Below are 20,915 nucleotides of genomic sequence, written 5' to 3'. Positions count from 1 at the left end.
TTATTAAGCTGATTAAAATTGGCTAGTTTATTGTAAGCCCAAGCAAACTGTCATTTTACTGTATACGTTTACATAAAAGAATAGAGGATGCTGAAAATTCACTTGTGAAGCTTCTGTGTGCTCTTTTATGCCCTAACCAAGCCAGTATTGCAGGAATGTTCTGCCCTTTGATAGGGAACACTCCCTAGGATTGCTTCATCCCTTGAAACCTGAGCTCAGGCAGGAAATGTACGATTTAACTCTCCTGTCTGTGGAGGGAGTAAGTGGAGTTTTATTGCGCAAGTTCTGTCCTTCTCCAGTTGCTGTAGCAGCACTTGCCCTGGATTCTGAATTCAAGTGTCTGAATATCACATGCTTAGCAGAAGATGCTGACAAGTTATAAGCAAATACTTTCTTCATATGCAAAGATTAATCTGATTTAAATTCAGTTTAAATAATCCACTTGCATATATAGAAAGATTTTTTAGTGTAAGTGGTCATGGTACTGTCCATGACGTGGATATGCACACACAGTAGTACCTTGTTTAAGTTAACCTGCTGTTTAAATGAGTTGTTCTCAAACTTTTTTGGTTGAATCTCACCTTTTGTCTTTACTCCTGTTTCTTTTGTGGACTGCAGATTTTACTTTGGAGCCTGAAGTCAGTCCTTTATTTACTCCATACTAACTTTAGCTATAACATATTTTCGTTGCAGAAGTTTGCAACCAACATAGCTGAATTTTTATCAGTTTTGTTATTTTATATAGCAGTATATTCTGGGAAATCAGATAGTTATGATTTATGGCCTCATAAGCAATATCTAGCCATCTCACTGTTTTGTTAGTATGTTTTCAACCTGGTCAGGAGAAATAATACTATCTGTGTTCTTGGTGGCTGTATTTCTGGAATAAAGGAATAGTAAAGATGATACAGATACAGTTGAGGACCAATTACATTGTAAAACAAGTGTGTTGCAGTAAGACCAGAAGTTGCAGGGTCTATCTGTGCTTAACAACTGTGTCCATTTTGTATGTACATATGCTGATAGAGGTTTAAATATGGGTTGTGTACACATGATTGGCCACAAAGCAGTTAGACGTAAAGCCCCAGCACATCTTAAGAGGAGTATTTTTGAGAGAGCATGTGATGGTGAAGGCGTTTTAACATAATGCCTACATACTTATGTAGTTTCTTTGCTGACATGTGGGGAAAGAATAACTTTGTATGTGATTTGCAGAGAATAGTCTGTCTTTAGTCACCTTTCTTGTTATTACTTTCATGGCTGTTATATTTCCATTTTGTAGAAGTATTCAGTTATTATACAAAGTTTAAAACTGTATTTTGTATTTGCAAAAGCCTCTTAGTTTCATGGAAGAAAAGCATCTACAAGATGATGGCTGTTCAGGCTACTACGTGTTGTATGTGGGACATGGAATATAATGTTTCATTGCCTAACCTGAAAGTTCAAAACATGGTTTCCTAAGACCATGAAGAAAACATTCAGGAATGACTGAAGTCCAGCATGGTGTGAGTATTAGCTCCACACCAGGAAGATGCTAAACTCCAGACTGTGGAACAATATGTGAGAAGTATCTTTGTGTGTGTGTTTTATTAACTTCTTCCTTCCTTAAAGACAGTGAGGAGGCATTGCCCTTCAGGTCTGTGAGCTAGATGAACTGTTGTTCTGACCAAAGATAGCTGCTTCTGTTGCCTTAGTGAACCCATAATACAGTGCCTTCTTTCTTGAATTTGACCACTGCATTTATGTACATTGAGAAAGACCCAAATCACTGACTGCGACTATTCAATGTTTCTGATTGGAGTGATGATCATCTGTTACAGCAAGAGCCTTGCCAGGTCTGTAGGTTGGGTCTGTCGAATGACATGGTGAATGGTTGCTTGGTATTAAAGGATTTTGAGGATCACTGAGGGCAGATTTTCTCTGCTCTGAAACCTAGAAGTTTTCTGTCTAGTTTAAGGCAGTGATGAGGAAGGAAGAAATACTGTCTGTCTTGATCACCAAATAAGAGAAAAATAGGGGAGAGAACAGGAGGCAAAGGTGAGATTTGCCTTTTTCTTTCCTTGAAGCATGATAGTTTCTGGACTTTAACAAGTCTGTGCTTTTTTCTTCTGCAAAGTTGTAGATTGAGTTAGACCGTCCTAGCTCGCTAACAAATGTTTTTGTGAGGACTGCAATACTTACTTGGCAGCTTAAACAGTCCTACTTTGTGCACTGTTGTTTGTGTTTGTGGGATGGACTCTAAGATAACCCTCCCTATGTCTTAATTTATTTGTCACTTATTCAAATCCTTGTAAATATGCCTGTCAAAGAGTTGTTCCTGTGGTATGGATAAACTGTGTTTAATCGAATTGCTTGCTTTTCTGAAACCTTTGATTCAGTTGGCAGGCAAAGACCACTCTAAAGTCCTGGCTATAATTATTGGTTGTGTAGCTGCACTGATGAAGATGCTAATCTTTATGCCATAATGTCTAGTAAGGCGATTACTTTTAGATTGTGTCTACAATACAAAATATTGTTTGTGAAATGTTATGCTGTTGGCTCAGATCACTGGTATGGACGTTCAGTTCTCTGTTCTTCATAAAGGTTTTCTTCTGCCTTATATTTTTGGGACTTGTAGAAGACATAGTGGAAGCAGCCTCTTCATGAGGAGTTGTCAGACGTGTACTTTGTTGTTAGGCTTTGCTTTGGAGTTTTGATGTTTGTGACACAATTTTTCATTATTTAATCATTAGGAGAAAGTAATGAGTTTAGCTTGCAGCTGGTGGGTTTATCTGTTATCTTTATCCTTTCTCAGTTTGTTGTGTTGGTTTAGCAAAACAAAAATAAACTTGCTGTAATTCTGCATAAGTACAGCATTGCAGTTCTGAAGCCAGAGTGACTGAGTACCCCCCCCAAAAAAAAAGCTGTCTGGTAAGGAAACAGGTACTTTTAATCTGAAAATACTGTTTAAGTCAAAACTGAAACATTTTGCAAGGATGAATTATCATCCAAAAGATTTTTTTATGTCTGAGATGTGTGGTCATGCTGAAGGAGCTGAAGATATTCTCCAGAAAAGCAAAATTCCTCAGGGATTTTTAGTGCAGTCGCTTAGGAGGTTGTCTGCAGGTGGTGTGAAGAAGGTTAAACTTGCAGAGTCCCCAACCCTTCCTGATACAGGTGGCTTGGATCTTGGTCTTCTGCTTTCCTTTGAAGGCCTAAGTATCTAAGCTATCAACTGTTTGGAGGGGATTGATCTTTTACTTGTTACCCCGATTCATTTGTGTATATTGAAGGAGAGATACCTCTTATGATTCTGGCAAGCTCTACAGTCTCTGCTGGGATGTATGCTGTCCTCTGCTAAATTCTCTTTTTTTTTTAAATCATGGTACACACCCACCACTTGCCCAAAAAATAGGAAGCAAACATGTAAATGTTTTTGAAGTCTTAATAATTTTTTGCAGAATAAGGATAAATGAATATTTTATATTCTGTTTTGAGAATACCTGTTTTCATTTACTGCTTTTTAAGGGATTTTGATTTTCTATCTCAATATATCCTCTACTTAAGTTATGAAACTTTCTGTTTGCTTACACCCTTGTCAAAGGATGTAGAAATAGGTTTCTGAGTGTGTAATTAAGTGAATCACAGTCTCTGATCTTGTGAGGTGCTTAAGAAAGTAACTAGTATCATTGGTTAGGGCTAATAGCATCAGGTGTGCACATAAGTACTTTGCTCGATTGGGGTTGCATGATAATCATTAGAATCTTAGTTTTGAAATGTGAAAGTCATGTTTCAATTCTTACATTTTATTTATCAGCACTTAGTGCAGGTTGTGGACTTGTTTTGGTCACAGTTCCTTATTCGGAGAACAAGAATTGCTCGTGTTTCCAAACTAGATAGGTAAATCTAATCCAATTGACCTAGACTGAAGATTCAGTAGTTTGACAAACCTTCATCTATTCATGTTGTAATTTTTAAAAAAAAAGAGAGGGGGGGGAAAAAAAAAGGCAATGCTAATGATTTTGTTATTGTTGTGTATTCTCATGTCGATTATACAGTGAAGGCACAGGCTCTGCAGAATAATGAATTAAAATCTTTGTGTATTTGCTGTTTTCTTCATGCTTTTTCTCTATAAAGCTTTTTGGTGTAAGCATTTTTTTTTTCTTTTCTCTTTTGCACTGAAATTACTTAATTGCCTCTAACAATGGGAGCCTAGTAGCCATGATGCCCAGCAGTTACAGTGCTTTTTTCAGTCAAAATGCTGTTCTAAATCTTTACAAAACAGAAAACAACCAAAACCCAAGCCCACAAAACAACCTTAAAATAGGGAGGGAGTGGACAGTGAGCAGAAAGTGAAGCACTGAGTATTTTGGAATAAGGTTGTGTTATAATTTGTAAAACATTGTTTTGTTACTGGATACCATGAATTTAGTACTCATTTTACTTTTGTCTTTAATGGAGTTTTTTATCAATGGACTTGTTGTGTGTTGACTTTTCTTTAAAGTATGACATTCTTGCACTTGCATTTCTTGATCTTCTTAAATTTTATTTTTGTTTTGCCTAAAGACCCTGTGTGGACAGTAATGACCGCACGTTTCCGATTGCCTGCTGGCAGAACCTACAATGTACGAGCATCTGAGCTGGCACGAGACAGGCAGCATACGGAGGTGGTCTGCAACATTCTTCTCCTGGATAACACTGTACAAGCTTTCAGAGTTAATGTAAGTAATTTGATTATTGCAAATCAGCATCATCAGGTTTGCTTTCCTTTGCTGGCTTTCTGTGGCTAGTGTTTGACTTTCAAAATAGTGTTAAGTACAGAATAGAAGGGGAAGTTATGTTCAGGCAGGCGTGCTTGTACACGTACATACTAAGTCACTGTGAACTTAGTCATTCTGGCATCCTCTATAGCACTAACACATCTTCATTTCAAAATTGACTATACCAAGCATAATTTAGTCCATTAAGAGAATCACTAGAAATAAAGTTGTGTAGTGGAAATGGAAGGAAGTTTTGCCACTGAGTTGAATGAGAAGCAGGCTTTTGTTTTGCTCCATTTTGTTTTTTGCATTTTGAGCATGAGTAAGGTGTAATGGTAACTCGTCTCATGACTCTCTAGCTTGCTATGTTCAATTCTGTTTATGGTTGTATTTGTTTACAGCTATCCTCTTAAAGTATCTCTTCGTTTTTTGCTTTTCTCGGATTATATTCTTGTTCTGTGATTCCCTTTGCTTAAACTTATCACCTTCTAATGCACTAATGAGGATGACAGTAAAGGAAATAGGAAGCTGGTTGCTGAATGCTAAGGACTGTTACTGGGAAAAGTGATTAACTTTTACATATGAGCGTGGAATTTAAAATAGGTTATTTATCAGATTTTTTTAATCTGTGATCCTTGATAAGGAGTGAAAATTAAAATGTTTGTGTTCTTATGCATACATTACACAAGTGCAACCATTTCTTTCAACTTCTTGAGGAAAAAAAAAAAACACAAACAGGCAGGGGTCTCACAAGAAAACATTAAAGCAATCTTTGTGTGAGAAGAACCAGAACTCAACAGAAAAGAAGCTGTGAGGTATCCTGATGCAGGAGAACTCAGCTTTTACTTTATAAGCTATAGAATTGATGACTCTGTGTGGAGTACGGTTCAATAATGTGATGGTGAAAGTTACAAGTGGCATGATTATTAAAGTTTTTCAAGAGAAAATTGAATTCAGCCCAGCTAATGGAGTGAATGAGTAGCTCAATATCAAATAAGACTGTGGGACTTCAGATGGGAAGTGAGGGAGAAACTGAAGCAGTTCTCAAATCTATGTGAATAACTTTAATTTGGACTATTTGAAAAAGTTCTAATGCTCAGTAATTATATTGAATTCTGATAGCCAGTGCTGAGTGACCATATTGGTACATCTTAATGATCTAGGGAAGATTTGTGGGAGTGATTGCATTTCTTTGTTCTTCAGTCAGGTGGTTAGAGCCTGTGTAGCCTGCAACTGCTTATTAGTGAAATCTCTGTTATCTTGCAAAAACTTGAAAGGATCCAGTTTCAGGTGGCTTAAGATTTAGAGGTAGACTTGGTGGTTATTTGTTTTAGACATTGCAATCAAGATAGAAGGTTTTAAGATGTTCTCTTAAGGCATTTTTGTAATTCATTCAGAAGCTGTTTAACTTTTTGGGACTTCTGAGTAGTTAAAGGTGGGCATTTTGGATGTTGGAGCTAGAGGAGGGATGACCAAAGACTTTAATTTGTAAACATCAAGCATCATTTTCTTTCTGGGATAATTTGTCCCATATCTCTTTCCATTTTCCTCTACAGTATTCCATTGCTTTTCTGTATCTCTTATCTTTTCATCCTTGCTAACAGTTTCCCAGCCTATGCCGCCGGCCAAAAAGCAGTATGTACAGAATGTAGTTGGAGACAAAGCATTAAAACTGCATGAGAAATTGTAACTGTTGTGTTCTTTGCTTTCAGGTGCATAAGTTTTCTATTAAAATATCTGCCTTGCAGTTTTGTGTTTGCTTACAAGAATTGGCTAAAATTAGAAATAATTGTTGTACAATAGGTGTGGAAGATTATGCTTCTTTTTGATCTAGTTGTTCAAAAGCTGTATGTTTATAGAGAATGCTAGTGCCTGTCTAAAGTAGATCACCAGTTATAAATCCTCAAATGTCTGTTCTATCACAAGAAAAATTAATGTAATATGTTCTTGCTACCTTCCTAGTGTACTAAATATTTTAGTTGCATGGGTCATGCTTTACTATTTATGCAGCTCAACCTGCAAGTTAGATTATTAAAACTGAGTTTAGGGAATAAAAAGTTCCTTGGTGCTTAACATTTTGATCTCAGGTCTTAGCCTCAATCTGTTTTTTCAAAAATAGGAAGTACTAAAGTATTCAATCACAGCAACTGTATGCTAAACTACATGATATACAGGTTTTCTGGGTTTATAGCTGTGTTTTACTTTATTGTGGTTGACACAATACTTGACAATAAATATTTATGAAATTGTTTTCAAAATAGGAAGAACAAAGATAACACCAAATAGATTAGCAACGTTTATTTCTCTTGGTGATTGCTATAGGTGTTCTGTATGCTAATGATTGTAAAGCTTAATCATCTAGAGTATGCAGTGCTGTATTAATAAAACTGTATTCAAATGCTATTCCTTCTCCAACAGCAAAGTACTGATCACATGTCTCTTGCTAATTTATGTGATATATTCTAAATTCACATTTCAACCAGACTTTTCCATTGATCAGCAAAATAGGCATTCTTTGTGCTAAGCCTTACTTTGTATGGAGCGTAACAAATCAAATCAAATAATCCCTGTGGTTTGTAGCCAGACAAAGGTTATTTTGGTTGCAGGCAGAATAATCAGTTGGAACTAACCTGTGCATATGTTTGAAGAGTAGAAATCCTTTCTATAAAATGCATTGCTTACCAAATTAAGAACTCCTACTTAAACCTTGAAAAGCATACCTCATAGAATGTGTAGCTGGAGTGATCAGAATGATTTGCATTACCGTAAACCTGCTTCTTAAAGATCAGATTGCTTTAATTGGTTTTAACTAATTGTTTAAATACCTTAAATGGTATCTTTTCCATGCAGGCTGACTTAATTGTATTCCCTGAAAGCCAGTACTTAGACATGGAGATCACACTAAACGTGAAGGAAAAATAAGTCAAGGTGGAAGGGGTGAGTTGTTCTGTGAGCAAGGCTAGTGAGTGTAGCAGTCATGGACAAATGTTTCAGTTTGGAGCCTTTATTATATCAGAATTCTACTCAAACTTAATTTATACTCTAATGGAAGTAAAATCTACAAATCTGTAAAATAACCCAAACCAAAACAAAAAAACCCCACACCGACATCCCTGTAATTTAAGAAGTTAAATTTTTCAATAATTTAATCTTTAGCATTATTTAGTTGCTTCCCCCCTTTTTTTTTTTTCTTTTTTGACCAAAGAAATAATACCCTGCTTGGAAACGTTTTCTAAAAAAACAGATAACTTTTTGCAAAGCTAATGTAAACTGTAGAATGAAAGGAGGCAGTAGTGCAGTGCTGGCTGTTTGGGGATGCTCTTGCTTGAGTTGCAACACAATTACTGTGATGAGCTGCGAGAAGGGAGGTTGCAGTGTTGTCGTTAGTGAAGGAGCAGCACAGCCTCCCGCAGTCCTGTGAGCAGCAGAGCTGTCTGACCCCCTCCAGGGAGGCCGGGGACCTGTCATGCCATTCCTCTGTCATCAGAAATCCAAATTTGTTTGTGCTGACACAGCAGCAACATCTCTCAGTATTTCCTGTAGATGTGGCCAGTTCTGTAGGCCAACAACAAAACCAGAGTGTCAGTATTATAAATTAGGAATATGGTGGTAGTTGTTAAACAGACGTTAAACCTGTGTAATGGCAGATGTTTTCCTAAATTTTCAAACATGGATGTTGGTAAACATCTAACAATCATTTTGCAATTAGAAATTAATGTCTATATATCCAGTGGTACTAGATCACAAAGTGCAGTTAATGCATTGATGTTTAGTGTTAATGTCAAATTTGTTCCAAAAGGTGAAAATTTGTTGGACATCTTAACTTGCTTTATTCCTATAAAGTTAAACATTTCTTTTTATGTTAATCCATATTTATTGGTTTTGCCTTTTTTTTTTTTTAACTTAAAAGCAAAAGTAGAAACTTTTTATCATACTTTCTATATTTTTTAGCAACCATTCAATGCTTATGATAGTATTTAAAATATTTTCGACCTTTCACAACAAGCATGATTGTGACCTTCACCTGCTCTGGCAAGCTGCAACACCATTATATAAATATCAGAGATGGGTTAAACTGAGGTCTGGTTATACTAGATTCTTATCTTTATTTTGCACTGAAAGTAAAACATTGTGATCAAAACAAATGCTTCATGTTGGAACTAGTCTTCTCTTACCAAATTTGCTGCTCTGTTGCAGGAGAAATACCTTCCTTGCGGCCGTAAAATGACATTCTGTATTACTAAATTCAAACTGATCAGTAAGTTCCAAGGTTTTTTGTTAGGAAATATCTGTTCAGATATTTAAGAAACAAACTCTCAGGTTTAGACTGGAAAGAAGCTACAGAATTGATATCGGCATGTTATTTGAAAAAATAACATGTCAACTGTGGTAAATGTGAGCCTAAACTTGGGTTCCAAATGTCTCCTATTTTTTTGATAGTTACTGTCATAAGTTCTTAGTTTGAGTTCTGATTTAAATCTATATGGGGAAAAATGCCAAGAAGCAATTAGTGTTGCTATGTAATTTTAAAATTAGTTTTATTTGCTGAAAAAATTGTGTTGATTACTGATTTATTTCAAAATATACCAGAAACTCCTAATTTAGTAAAAGTGAAAATGACTATTTTTGGATTGTATATAAAAATTGATTTATGCTTTTATACTGCTGTGTATTTACTCTGTTAATGTCTGGTTTTTTTCTTTGCTTATTTTTTGTTACTGGAAAGTAATTTTTCAGCAGTGAACTTTTTAACCATGGCCTTCCTACTGGCTGGTCCTTTGTTAAACATCAAGAAAATTTTTCTGTATAATTTTTTAAAAAATAAGATCATTTTTCAAGTAAATATAATAATTCTTAGATCACTTTAAGTTAGCCAAATTTATATGGGACCTGGAATATATGCCTTATGTAATTTCAATTTAAATGCACAGACCTATGGCTATGATTGGCCTGCTGGGGTCATTTCAAGCATAATTTATTGATAACTATTTTATAATTTTTTATTATTACAAAATACTTTATCAAGCTTTATGGAATTCTTAGACCTCAGTAAATAGTTTGGGCAGTTTACTCAACTTCAGTGTAATTTCAGCTGAAGCAAAAAAGTAGTTTTGATTGGATGCTCGTAGATGTTAACAAATGTCTGAATGTGACTTGTAGAATTATCTTGTATATGGATATTAATGAAATTCTTGCAACCTTCTTTTGACCTTTTTGTTACATACTTCTGTTTTAATGGCTGTAAAAGTAAACTGTTAGATAATCTCTGAGAAGTGAGGTCATTTGGTAACAGGACAACCTTTTTTTATTTTAAAACTTTAAAAATATCTTATTGCCTACAGTAGACAAGGTGAGACGTATCAAATCCACTGTAGCATCAATAATAACTTGGCACCTAGAAGATTATTAGAAGCTTGCTTGCTGCCAGGGAAGTAGAAAATCTGCGTGGAAAATGTATCAATCATCTCTTTCATCATTTTTTTTGTTTGACAGTTGTTCTTGCAGAATTTTTCCTCATCTTTTGTACTTCAAGAAGCTATGACACTTTAACTTCTTTGGGAAACTCCCTTCAGATTTCACTAAATGTCTTTATTGAGTCCTGTCATAATGGCACACTCAGTGTTTCAGTTACTGTGTTGGCAGTATTTTCAGGGTAGGCAAAAAATTACTAGGTACCAACAACTATAGATTCTTTTTATAACATCTTAAGGGTAAGATTTTTCCCTGTAGTAGAAATCAGGTTTGTTGTCTCTGAAAAGCAATGCTGCTGTTACTCACTTCATTTGAATTAGTTCATTTAGAGTGAAGTGTAATATCTTTGAGAGAATGCATTTAAATGACACTTTTTAGTTAGGTATTTGGCTGCTTCAGCTGTCTGACTCTGCCATTTAACTTTGGAAACATTTTCAGTATGTTGGTTCATTTGGATTCGGGAACAGATTTGCAGATAGGAAGAATAACTTGTACTGACCTGTACCTTTAAATTCATCGACCCAAACAAAGCTACAAAGTTCTTTAGTAAAATCCTAGCCTTTTTTACTTTTCCTTTTTTTCAGTACTTTTAAATATCAAATTGGGTTAATGAATGGCTTTCAGGAATAATCATGTAGCTAGCTGAGAAGTGAGAAATTCTTACTGTCAGAAGATGACAAAGAGGAAAAAAAATAATTCCTTACATATCTTTCAAAAAGAGAGATGAAGCTCGTTTAAAAATAGCACTCCTGGGGTACACTTGGTGGTATTTAAAATTTAAGCTGCTAGAACACATCTGAAAGAAATGTGTATGTGCTCCGCCTGCCTGAAGTCTGTGTGTCCAATTATGTATTTGTTGATTAAAAAAATACATGTATTTGTTCTCTGCAGAAACATGATCAGGGACAAGTTCTATTGGACGTAGTCTTCAAGCATCTCGATTTGACAGAGAGAGATTACTTTGGTTTACAGTTGGCTGATGAATCTACTGATAACCCTGTAAGTTGACTCTTATAAATATGATTTTATAAATCATTATCACATTCATCACTCTGCTGTGTGTCATTGTAAAAACAAGTAAATAGAATCCATTGCAATATTGTGCCATCTTCTCTAGCTGTGTCATTTGAGTGGGTCAGTATCACCTTGTAGTTATGATAAAACTAAATGTTAATAGTCACAAGTTTTGAGTAAAATGTTGAGATTCGTGCTTATGAAATAATACCTTAAAAGGATATTCCTTGTTTTAATGTATCTGTTTACTAGACTACATGACCATTGTCAGTTGGGATAAGAAATAGTAACTCTTCTAAAATTTTCTATTTAGTTATTTATTTTCATTAGGAATGAAAAAAAAAAAAAAAAAAAAAGGGGGGTGTTTTTTAGATTGTCCTGCACAGTGCTTTAATTTCTAGCCCGGATAATTGTTAAGTATAGTGCTTCATATAGTCCCCTGTCTGACAAGGACTATCAGCTCATCACCTTAACTGAAAAAGGAAGGACACCTTTGAAAATGAGTGTTTATAATAGTTCATGTGCTTTAATTGAAAGGAAATTTTATAGGACTGAAACTTTATAAATCACCAGTAGAAAGTAACAGATCCAGCTGTAATGTTCAGTGTCTGGCTATACTGTTGAGATCATGATGGCTTCAGGAATACTTCTTGAATACTTGCTTTTATAGGTATCAAATGTTCAATTCTTGTTTTAAAGTGCACTTCCACTAAGTATTATTCCATATAATACAGTTCTTTGCCTAATTCCCATTATGTACGCATCACAGTAATGGGGTCTAACTTTAACTCCCAACTTGTGTCAAAAGTAATTTTTGTTCACAAAATGTGTAGAATGTGATCTGTAGAGATAAGTGACACTGTAAAGTGTTAATCATTCAGTAACTAAGGTGTATTTTAGAAGACTGCAGCTTTCTTTGGTAAGTGCAGATTTAGCCTACTGTTATTTTACCATCCAGAGTGACTCGTCTAAATAGAAGGAACACTTTTTTTATCTTACTGAAAGGTTGGGTTTTTTTCTTTCTACTTATTTTTAATGTCTTTTTAATGTAGAAGAGGAAGAAAGAAGTCACAATACAGGCATAATTTTTCTTCTGCCTGAGTAGTGAACTACTTCTACATTGCTTTCTTCTCTAAAGCAAATTATTCTTAATTATAATATTTTTCTAAGTTCTGGTAGTGTTAAGATTATTAATATGAAAAAAGCTACATAGCACTGTTGCAGATATTTAACAAAGCTTTCTTTTGTAACTTTGTGGAGAGTTCTGTTAAGACATTGGCAGGTTGGCCTCATTTAATCTTTTTATTCTAAACTTTGTTTCCAGGCTGAAAAGACATAGGCATGCAGTAGAAAAGGCTGAATTATTTTTTCAGCTTTGTTTAAGAAGTTTTTAATGGAATATCACTCAATATTTTACTCAACATTCAGAAATTTGTAGTGTTTCTCATTCTCATTTATCTGGCTTTCCAATGCTTAGACCTCTAAGCTCTCTTTTGTTGGTTTATCCGTCTGGAAGCAGCTGAACACAACACTGTAATAGAAGGATCTGATTAAGTGTTAGTCCAAAGGAAGAATGACTTCACAGCTATTTGATATAAGCACATGCTTTAAAGGTTTAGTAGTCTTTCACTTCTAAATATTTTGGCTTTTCGGCACATATCTAGTTGCCATGAAAACAATGTGTCAGTGCTAAATAGAAATGTTAGCATTATTAGTCATGGGCTTGACTAATTTCAGTTTTTGATACCAGTTTACTTTTACATTCAGTTCATTTGGACAAAGAAACCTGTTTGGATTAACAAATATTCTAGTTACTTGTGAAATAACGCAGTGGAGTATTACAAAGAAATAGTCAATATGGCAGGAGATAAAGTTTATGGGGAAAAAGGGGATCCTGCTAACTGAGTGTGAAACCTCTATCATTGTGCCTAACTGTGGATTTCATGAACTTTACAAGCTTTATGTTTTTGTATAATATTAATGACCCAGTAAAAGTCAATGCAAGAAAGCACTGATGCTGTGTACAGCTAGAGTGGTATGTTTGGCTCGGGTCTTGGGCTGTAGGTGCCTGGAATAATGCTGAGAAGGGAGCAATGCTGCGTAGTGGGAGTGAGGGTGCAGCCGAGTGGGTGCTGGAGTGCTCTTGGCAGGAGGGAGTGAGGCAGGGATCATTGCTGGGGGAGGAGAGAATACAGAAACGACTCTCTGGGGTACAAACTTCACGGATCTCAAATCTACCTGCCTCTCAGACTTACTGGGATGTAAATGGGATAACATATCTTGCTAGCAGCACCTTGATTCATAAAATTCTGGTACTTTCGCCTAAATTCTGGCAACTTCAGCTTCTTTGAGATATGAAGTGGTTTAACCTTCTGCAGTTTCCCAGAGAGAAAAATCACCTTTTGTATTTGGATCTAATGATGTCACTTGAAACCATGGATGCTGTTAAATATAGTTCCAAAAAAGGTTACTCTTCTATAGTTTGAGCTGTACTCGTACATACCAAATTGGTCCTTACCTCCAGAATAAAATGTAAATGCAAGCTTTTCTGCTAGGCATTTCAGTTCCAGGTTTTCTGGATTAACTGTAATCTAAAAAAAAAAAAACACCAAAAAGAAAAAAAAATCTAAGGATTATCAGTCAGATCTGTGCATTTATCAGATATATTGGATCAGAGCCCCTTGCTTAAAGATATTCAAGTGTATTTCACCATGTTTTGAAAGATTCTTATATAAAACTTGTGGTATTCCTAGATGCAGAGTCCTTTCTTGTCTTTACATTTAATTTTAGCAGTTAATTTATCCTTTCTGAGGTTTTTTGAGACATAATTACACTCTTAAACTGTATCAGACCGTCTCTTTAGTTCCTCTTAAGTCACCTAATACAAGGATACGACATTTGGATGTAGTCCTCATTATTTGTTATTTCCAATGAATAAAGTGAGTCAGAACTAGCTTCAGATACATAGTGTGTGTCAGATAGCTCAGGCACCTCTCTGTGTTTGCTTCTTCCTCCCTCACATGAAAGAAAAAAAAAAAAGTCCTGTGATAAGTGTGAGGTAGTTACATGCTGTACAGGATTAGGTCTCTGTCACTTCATAGGAACTGTGGCCACATAACCATTTCCTGAGGCTTGTGGGCTTGCATTGCAAGTCAGGGTGAGGAATTGAACAGTATTTATAACAAAGATAGTCTTGTGAGTTAACTGAACTACATTGATGTGTGTGGAGTCTACTGAGTTGCTGAAGGGGTTTAAACAACTTGTAGGGCTTTCCAGAGAACCATGCTTCTATCTGAAATTTGTAGCGTTGATTTTTATAAAAATCTATCTGTACTTCCCCACAGCAGTGCTCTCCCATAGAGACAATCAAGATTGGGTGCTGTTTGGTAGAATTGTTCTGTAGTTCCTTAATCCAGTAGGCAGACTGCTGAGCCTCTCGTTCCCAGGATCCCAGTTAGGGAATTACCAGAGATGACACTCAGGCTGCCAATTTGAAGAGAATCTGTGAGCCAGTGAGATCACTCCTTGGGTGTGTCAGACCTGCAAAATGCAGAGTCGAATGTACTGAAACTAGTTTAAGCAAATTAATTTCTGAGTTGGGTAAATTAGCCAGTTTATCGCTCTTCACTGCCACAGTTAGTTCACTTTAGATAATCAGTTTAAACATTAGCTGAAGATTAAGCATGCCATAATTGAGTTCCAACTTCTCTCAGGTTTATGTGACAATTTAGAACTAAGTCATAGTCAAATTAGCTCTGTAAGAGACAGTTATCTGGACAACAGAGGTTAATCTCAGGGAAAGAACAGTAGCAACGGCTGATGATAATGTTGGTGGCTTTCCAGAATCAGTAACAAGACTTTGTATGACAGTAAGACATTCTGGTAAAAGACCAAGTAAAAAGTAATAGAAAAGCATCACTTTCTTGATGTATAGGCTATAATTTGTACTTTTTTGTTTCTCTAAAGTTGGTGTTATAATTTGTCTCTTTCCAGAGGTGGTTGGATGCAAACAAACCTATCAGAAAACAATTAAAAAGTGAGTACATGTATGTATTTGGTCAATTCGTATTTCATTATTATGCTGGTTTTCCAGGGTACTGATTAATTAAAAATAACTTTTATTGACTGTAGGAGGATCTCCTCACAGTTTGAACTTCAGAGTTAAGTTTTTTGTAAGTGACCCAAACAAGCTCCAAGAAGAATATACAAGGTAGGTCTAGTTAATTGATCAATAAACATTTTTATAAGCCTTATGTTATGTTTAAGGGGAAAGCCATCATTAATTTTTTGAAGGTATAACACAAAGTTTCTTTTAAATCACTTTTGTGTCATATATGCAAGCTTCTAATTTTTGCCTAATAATTACAGATATGAACTATGCAGTCGCACCAAATCAATGTAACAAAAAGCCTCTGTGAATAAATTTACAAATTCATATGCAAAGTGAAGTAACTACATGAAGAAAATACTACCAAGTAGAAACAGAAAAGGGAAAGTAGAGAAGAGAGGAAAAACTTAATCCCACTATTCACCAATGAGTACAAATTTAATTTTATCCTTACTTGTGTTCTCCTTTGTGATTATAAAATTCCTGAGCTTTCTGCATTTTTCCTTGATGTTTCCCCCTCCACCCCCCCTCGCCAATTTTCTGCTTGACACTAATAAAATTAATCTCTGTTTGTATGGTTGTAGTCCTAGCTTGAAGCATGTAAGCTGATTTTGATATCAGTGTGTTGAAGTCTGCTGAAGAAAATTCTCAGTGTGAATCAAGATAGGAAGCTTGTGAGTTGCAATTAGTCCCTGAAGAAATGCCTCAAATTTTCAGTAATCTTAATTAGTTCTGTTTGTCTGTATAAGTCATGTGATTTGACAGATTGGAACTTTTGAATGTCAACCATTCTGAAAACAGGTCAGCCCTGTTAAAAAAAAATATCTAAAATATTAAGGATAGCTTTAGAAATGTAAATACCAAAACTGTGAAAATTTGAGTCCACATATATGTATAATTTCTTCTGATTTGTCATATTTTGGACAAAATTTTATGCACATCTATGTAGACAGAATTTACTAAAATGAGTCCCGGATATCCTGGATCAGGCTTTGTTTTACTGAAATATTTACTCTAGGAAGATCTGACAATTTACTACATAAGAATAATGAAAAATGTGTTATTTGAATTAAAGGACAATAAGCAATATTCCTAAGGAGATAGAAAAAAACAATAAATGTTGATCAAAGTTAAGTAAACAGTAAAGAAGAAAGAGAACTGTTTTCTTTAAATGTTATGCTGTAGATACACATCTAGAAATCCAGCATCCTTTTAATGTATGATTTCTCTATCTAGGTCAGCTCTGCCTTTTTTGCTAATAGGTTTAATTGCCCATGAGAAAACTTGTTTGTATTTGGAATTACTACAAAGAAAGAGTTACCTGTGGGTTTTTTTTGGAGTGAAGTTAGGATGCCATGTCACAAATATGGGGTCCTTTCATCACCTTGAAAGAAAGAAAAGGAACAAAGCAAGCACAAACTTTTGACAGTCCCAGCTCAAGCTGAGGCTTTTCAAAGATGCTCAGTTTTTATAAATTTCCTGAAAACAGAGGAATGAGTTGACATATGAGGCAGCATGAATCAACGTCAGGGAAAGGTTCAGTGCAAGCTCGTGTCTTATTAGACCTCTCTGAATTTGTGTGAGGGAGGCAGGTTATGAACGGCCCAGGTCAGGAAAGGTCAGCAGGAGCTCACCTTGTGTTGGAGAGTTTAGGTCTAGGAACTTATCTTGGTAGGAAATGAAGCTTCATTAGTTCTGCTCATGGCAGAAAGACCAGCTTATTAACATTGACTCCAGCTAGCAATAGTTCTGTTTTACCCTTTTCTAGATATATCTGTATAGGGAAGGTGAAAACATTGTAATGCAATGTCATCTTCATTGTTTTAGTTGAATTTGTTGTGCAGGCTTTTTTCAGATATACATTGCTAAAACTTCTATTGATTACCCATTTTGCTCAGTAATGTGCGAGACTTCAGTGTTCAAACTATGTGGGTAGCTAACAGCCATTAACTTCACTATTTGCTGAAAAAAGTGGACAGAAAATGAAATCTGCTTGGTGCTCTTTAATCATGAGGTCCCCTAACTACCATGGTATATTTCTAATAAAGCATTACACAAAAAAAAAAGTAAAATAAAATGAAGGTGCAGCTGTACACACAGAATGTTTTTGTCCTACATTTTTGCAGCTATAAATGTTAGCAGGAAAAATAGGAAAAATGATTTGTTCTGTGTATTTGTGAAGAGATGCTCAAGCTAAGCAAGTGAAGCATATCCTTTTAATATATAAATTTAACTTGTCATTTATTGCTTCCTGTAACAGGTAAAGAAATTTTGCTTTATCTGCCTCATTTTGGTTTCAATATGCATTTTAAGGTGGAAAACAGAAAAATATTTTGAGGTGTCTAAAGCCTGGCTAATGTCTGAGTTTTAACTTCTTGAGATTAAAACCTTAAACTAAGCTTCTTGCCGTGCTGGTCAGTTAAAGAACATCTAGATAGTTCTGTAGGAGTTGAGCACATGGGCTAACATCTTTGCTTGCCAGTTTGCAAGTGCTTTCCCTTGTTTTCTTTAAACATTGAACGTTTTACCTTTCCACTGTATTTAGCTTGTAAACAATTGGATTTCTGTGTGTGTATTTGTAAATGTTTGTGAAAGTCTTTAAATTGGTAGTTAATCCACATTCTGAAGACTACATGATTATGAGAAATCATGTGAAATAAAGTGATATATTTTGTTTTTAATTTCTTAGAGCAAGTTAATATTGGGAAATACTGAATGTTTGGTTTCAGTTGAACTTGAACTAGGTGTTTTTGATAAGTAATTTTGATGAGTGTTTATAATGAATGAGTATGGCTGAAGCTCTATGTTCAAATCAGAATTACAAGAAGGAAACCAGATGATTTTTACAATAAAGTAGGAAGTCCCAAACCAGAATAAATTTATCAGAAAGCAAGAATGATGTTTAAATTTTCTACTCAGTGAAACTTTTTTTTTTGAAATAAAAAGGCATTGGAGCCTAAAGGGTTTTTATTGAAAGTCTAAGTTTGTGCTGACATCCTGCCATCTCAGTAAATCTTGTTTGTTACCGCACTTCAGTCTCTGTGTCAGTAGAGTTTTGTAGCAGGTGTGATTTGCCATTCGATACAAACATTTATAGTTCTTTGAAATAGTATAAAAGCTTTGAGTGAAATATGAAGGAACCAAATTGAATGAACAAAAGATTCATCTGAGACATTAACAAAATATTTGGGTTTTGCTGGAGAAACAAAGGAAATAGTTTGGAGGGAAATACGTTTGCGGTTTCAGGTTTGTCGGTGTTTTTAAGTCATAGTGTTTCTGCTGCCACTGCTTGGTGGGAAGTAGTTCTTGGTTTAAAGTGTTCATCTATTCCTTTTGCTGTTTCTATCGCCTTCATGACTTGAAAGAGTGAGCATGGGAAGACTAGATGAATTTCTAAAACAAGCTTTTCCAACATCATAATTAAAGAAAACTTCAGAAGTTCAAGGGAATTCAGTCAGAAGGCGTTTGACATCATAGAATCCACAACTTCTTAGCTATGAATGTTACTCTAAAATACTAAGAGTAAATATGTTAATTTAAATGAAAACAGAGTAATATCAAATATTCAGTGAGAATAAATTGATTTGTACTCCACGTAGATAAAATTATTCTTACTAAGGTACCTCCATGCACAGATGAAAACTTCAGTTTTGGATGCCATATTGAATAGTTCCGTTGTTCACACTCATTTAAGGCACTTCTTCCTTTTTTTAAACTTTAAATTCAACATAAATACTTTAAAGTAAATCAGGTAGAATGTGAAATTTGCAGCCTTTTAGTGAAATATAATATATAACTTCACAACCTGTAAACTAGTTTAAATTACAAAGTTGTATTATTATTTTACTAATCACAGTTTAATTTCTTTCTCATAGGATTTCAAGAAATAGCATGCAAAATGTAAAGTTTTAGTTTTGCACTAACTGAAAATGAACTGCATTACACTGATGAAAAATGGTTAAATAATTTTGTTTTTAATTACAGTGTTTTTTGTTTCTTTAAATAAGGTACCAGTATTTTTTGCAAATTAAGCAGGACATTCTTACTGGAAGGTAAGACATTTTGTTGTGTTAAACATTAAATGCAACTTTCGTTGAGAAAAAGTTAGTGGTGAGGGATTTTACCTGCAAAAATAAAAATATATTTAAAATAAATTAGTGTTTATGCAAGTAGAAGTGTGTATAATAATTATCTGTCCAATTTATTCGTAGACTATGAAAAATTAGACTTTTCAAAATAACCAAATTTCATATGAAATATGTAATTTTATTTATTTCTCATTTTAAAAACAAAACAAAACAGATTGCCCTGTCCTTATAATACTGCTGCTCTTCTGGCTTCCTATGCTGTTCAATGTAAGTATAATTAATATTCAGGTACATGTTAGTACTGAAATATATAAAACGTAGTATTGAAGTACTGATTAGTTTCTAAGGAATGGAGTTTGTATAGCATTGTATTGCGATATTTATGGACATGATGCTACTTTTCTCATGATTAAGGAAATACGGTTGGTTGTTTTTTCTCCCTTAGCATGTTTTGCTGAATTGAATATGGGAAAAATACTGGTAATGTTCTCTACTTTCCTTCTTTAAACCCATGCAGTTAAAAAACCCCAAACCAACCGTCTTGTATTTCTCAGTGTTCCAAAGTGTGCGTTTGCTTTTTTTTCTTGAGAGTTACACTAAAGCATTTTTTGGACACTTAAACATTTTTAACATATCATACAGTGAACCTCCAGATAGGTGTGGAAAAAGGAATTCTGATCATATCTGGCCAAAGGGTTCAATGCCCATGTTGTCAATTTTAAGCCATCCAGTGAGTAGGTAAGTCATGAAGACTGAGATTTTGTCCTCTTCATCACTCCCCATTTCCCTTCATAAACTTAAATTGTTCACTGGAAAAAAAAACCCACAACAACCAACCACCTAAGAGACTGTTCAGCACTTGTTGAAATTTGTAATTGTCAGAAATTAAGTTTTATAAGCAATCCTGATATATGCATTTATATTAGTGTGGTTTTCAGCTATTAAAGATACATATATCTACGTTTAGTAATCCGTATGCTTTGTACGTATCAGAGAAAGAGTGTTCATGTTAATCTTTTCAGGGAAAAAATGTATAGTAATGTTAATGTAATATTTTATGCATAGTTTTGATAAGTGGTCACCTTTTTTCAGATCAATCAATAGATCAATTTCTCTGAAATAAAACTACCAGACTTCAGCTACTTGGACATAGATACCTACTGCAACTGCTCTCATGCCATAGGGGTTTGTCTTAGATGGGATGAAGTATTTGATAATGAAGCAGGCACTATGAAAAGTTTATAACATTTTAAGCTTTAAAGAATGCAATATATTTATTTTTCAAATATTGTAGAAGTGGTGGGTGTGCACTGTGTGTTGTAGTTACATTTAAATATGAGATCTCACTGCACTTAAGTTCTTCAGTGTGCAGACCTCTGTCTAATGATTTTCTGTGCATGCCTGTTACTAAACTCTCTCTGGGTTTAGCTCGTGGAATTCTTTATAGGTAAATAGCAGACGTATATCTTGAACAATCCTGTATTCTCTGTTGTG

General features: G+C 34.8%; 1 protein-coding gene across 3 annotated transcripts in view; it reads left to right on the top strand.

Moving 5' to 3' along the window:
• PTPN4 (protein tyrosine phosphatase non-receptor type 4) overlaps window positions 1-20,915 on the top strand; it is a 117,682-nt gene that overhangs the window by 38,119 nt on the left and 58,648 nt on the right. For all 3 annotated transcript variants that reach the window (XR_006164509.1, XM_042783774.1, XM_042783773.1), the window contains exons 2-7: window positions 4,546-4,700; window positions 11,103-11,210; window positions 15,219-15,261; window positions 15,357-15,435; window positions 19,341-19,385; window positions 19,636-19,688. Coding sequence is in view for 2 of the 3 variants with exons in the window: in XM_042783774.1 (XP_042639708.1) it covers window positions 4,563-4,700; window positions 11,103-11,210; window positions 15,219-15,261; window positions 15,357-15,435; window positions 19,341-19,385; window positions 19,636-19,688 (466 nt within the window). In the remaining variant the exon portion in view is untranslated. The remainder of the gene's footprint in view (window positions 1-4,545; window positions 4,701-11,102; window positions 11,211-15,218; window positions 15,262-15,356; window positions 15,436-19,340; window positions 19,386-19,635; window positions 19,689-20,915) is intronic.

Source organism: Tyto alba, unplaced genomic scaffold, assembly GCF_018691265.1.
Source record: "Tyto alba isolate M040663 unplaced genomic scaffold, T.alba_DEE_v4.0 Super-Scaffold_7, whole genome shotgun sequence".
Classification (NCBI taxonomy): domain Eukaryota; kingdom Metazoa; phylum Chordata; class Aves; order Strigiformes; family Tytonidae; genus Tyto; species Tyto alba.
Note: the sequence above shows the minus strand (reverse complement) of the source record. Positions and strands in the feature narration are given on the sequence as shown.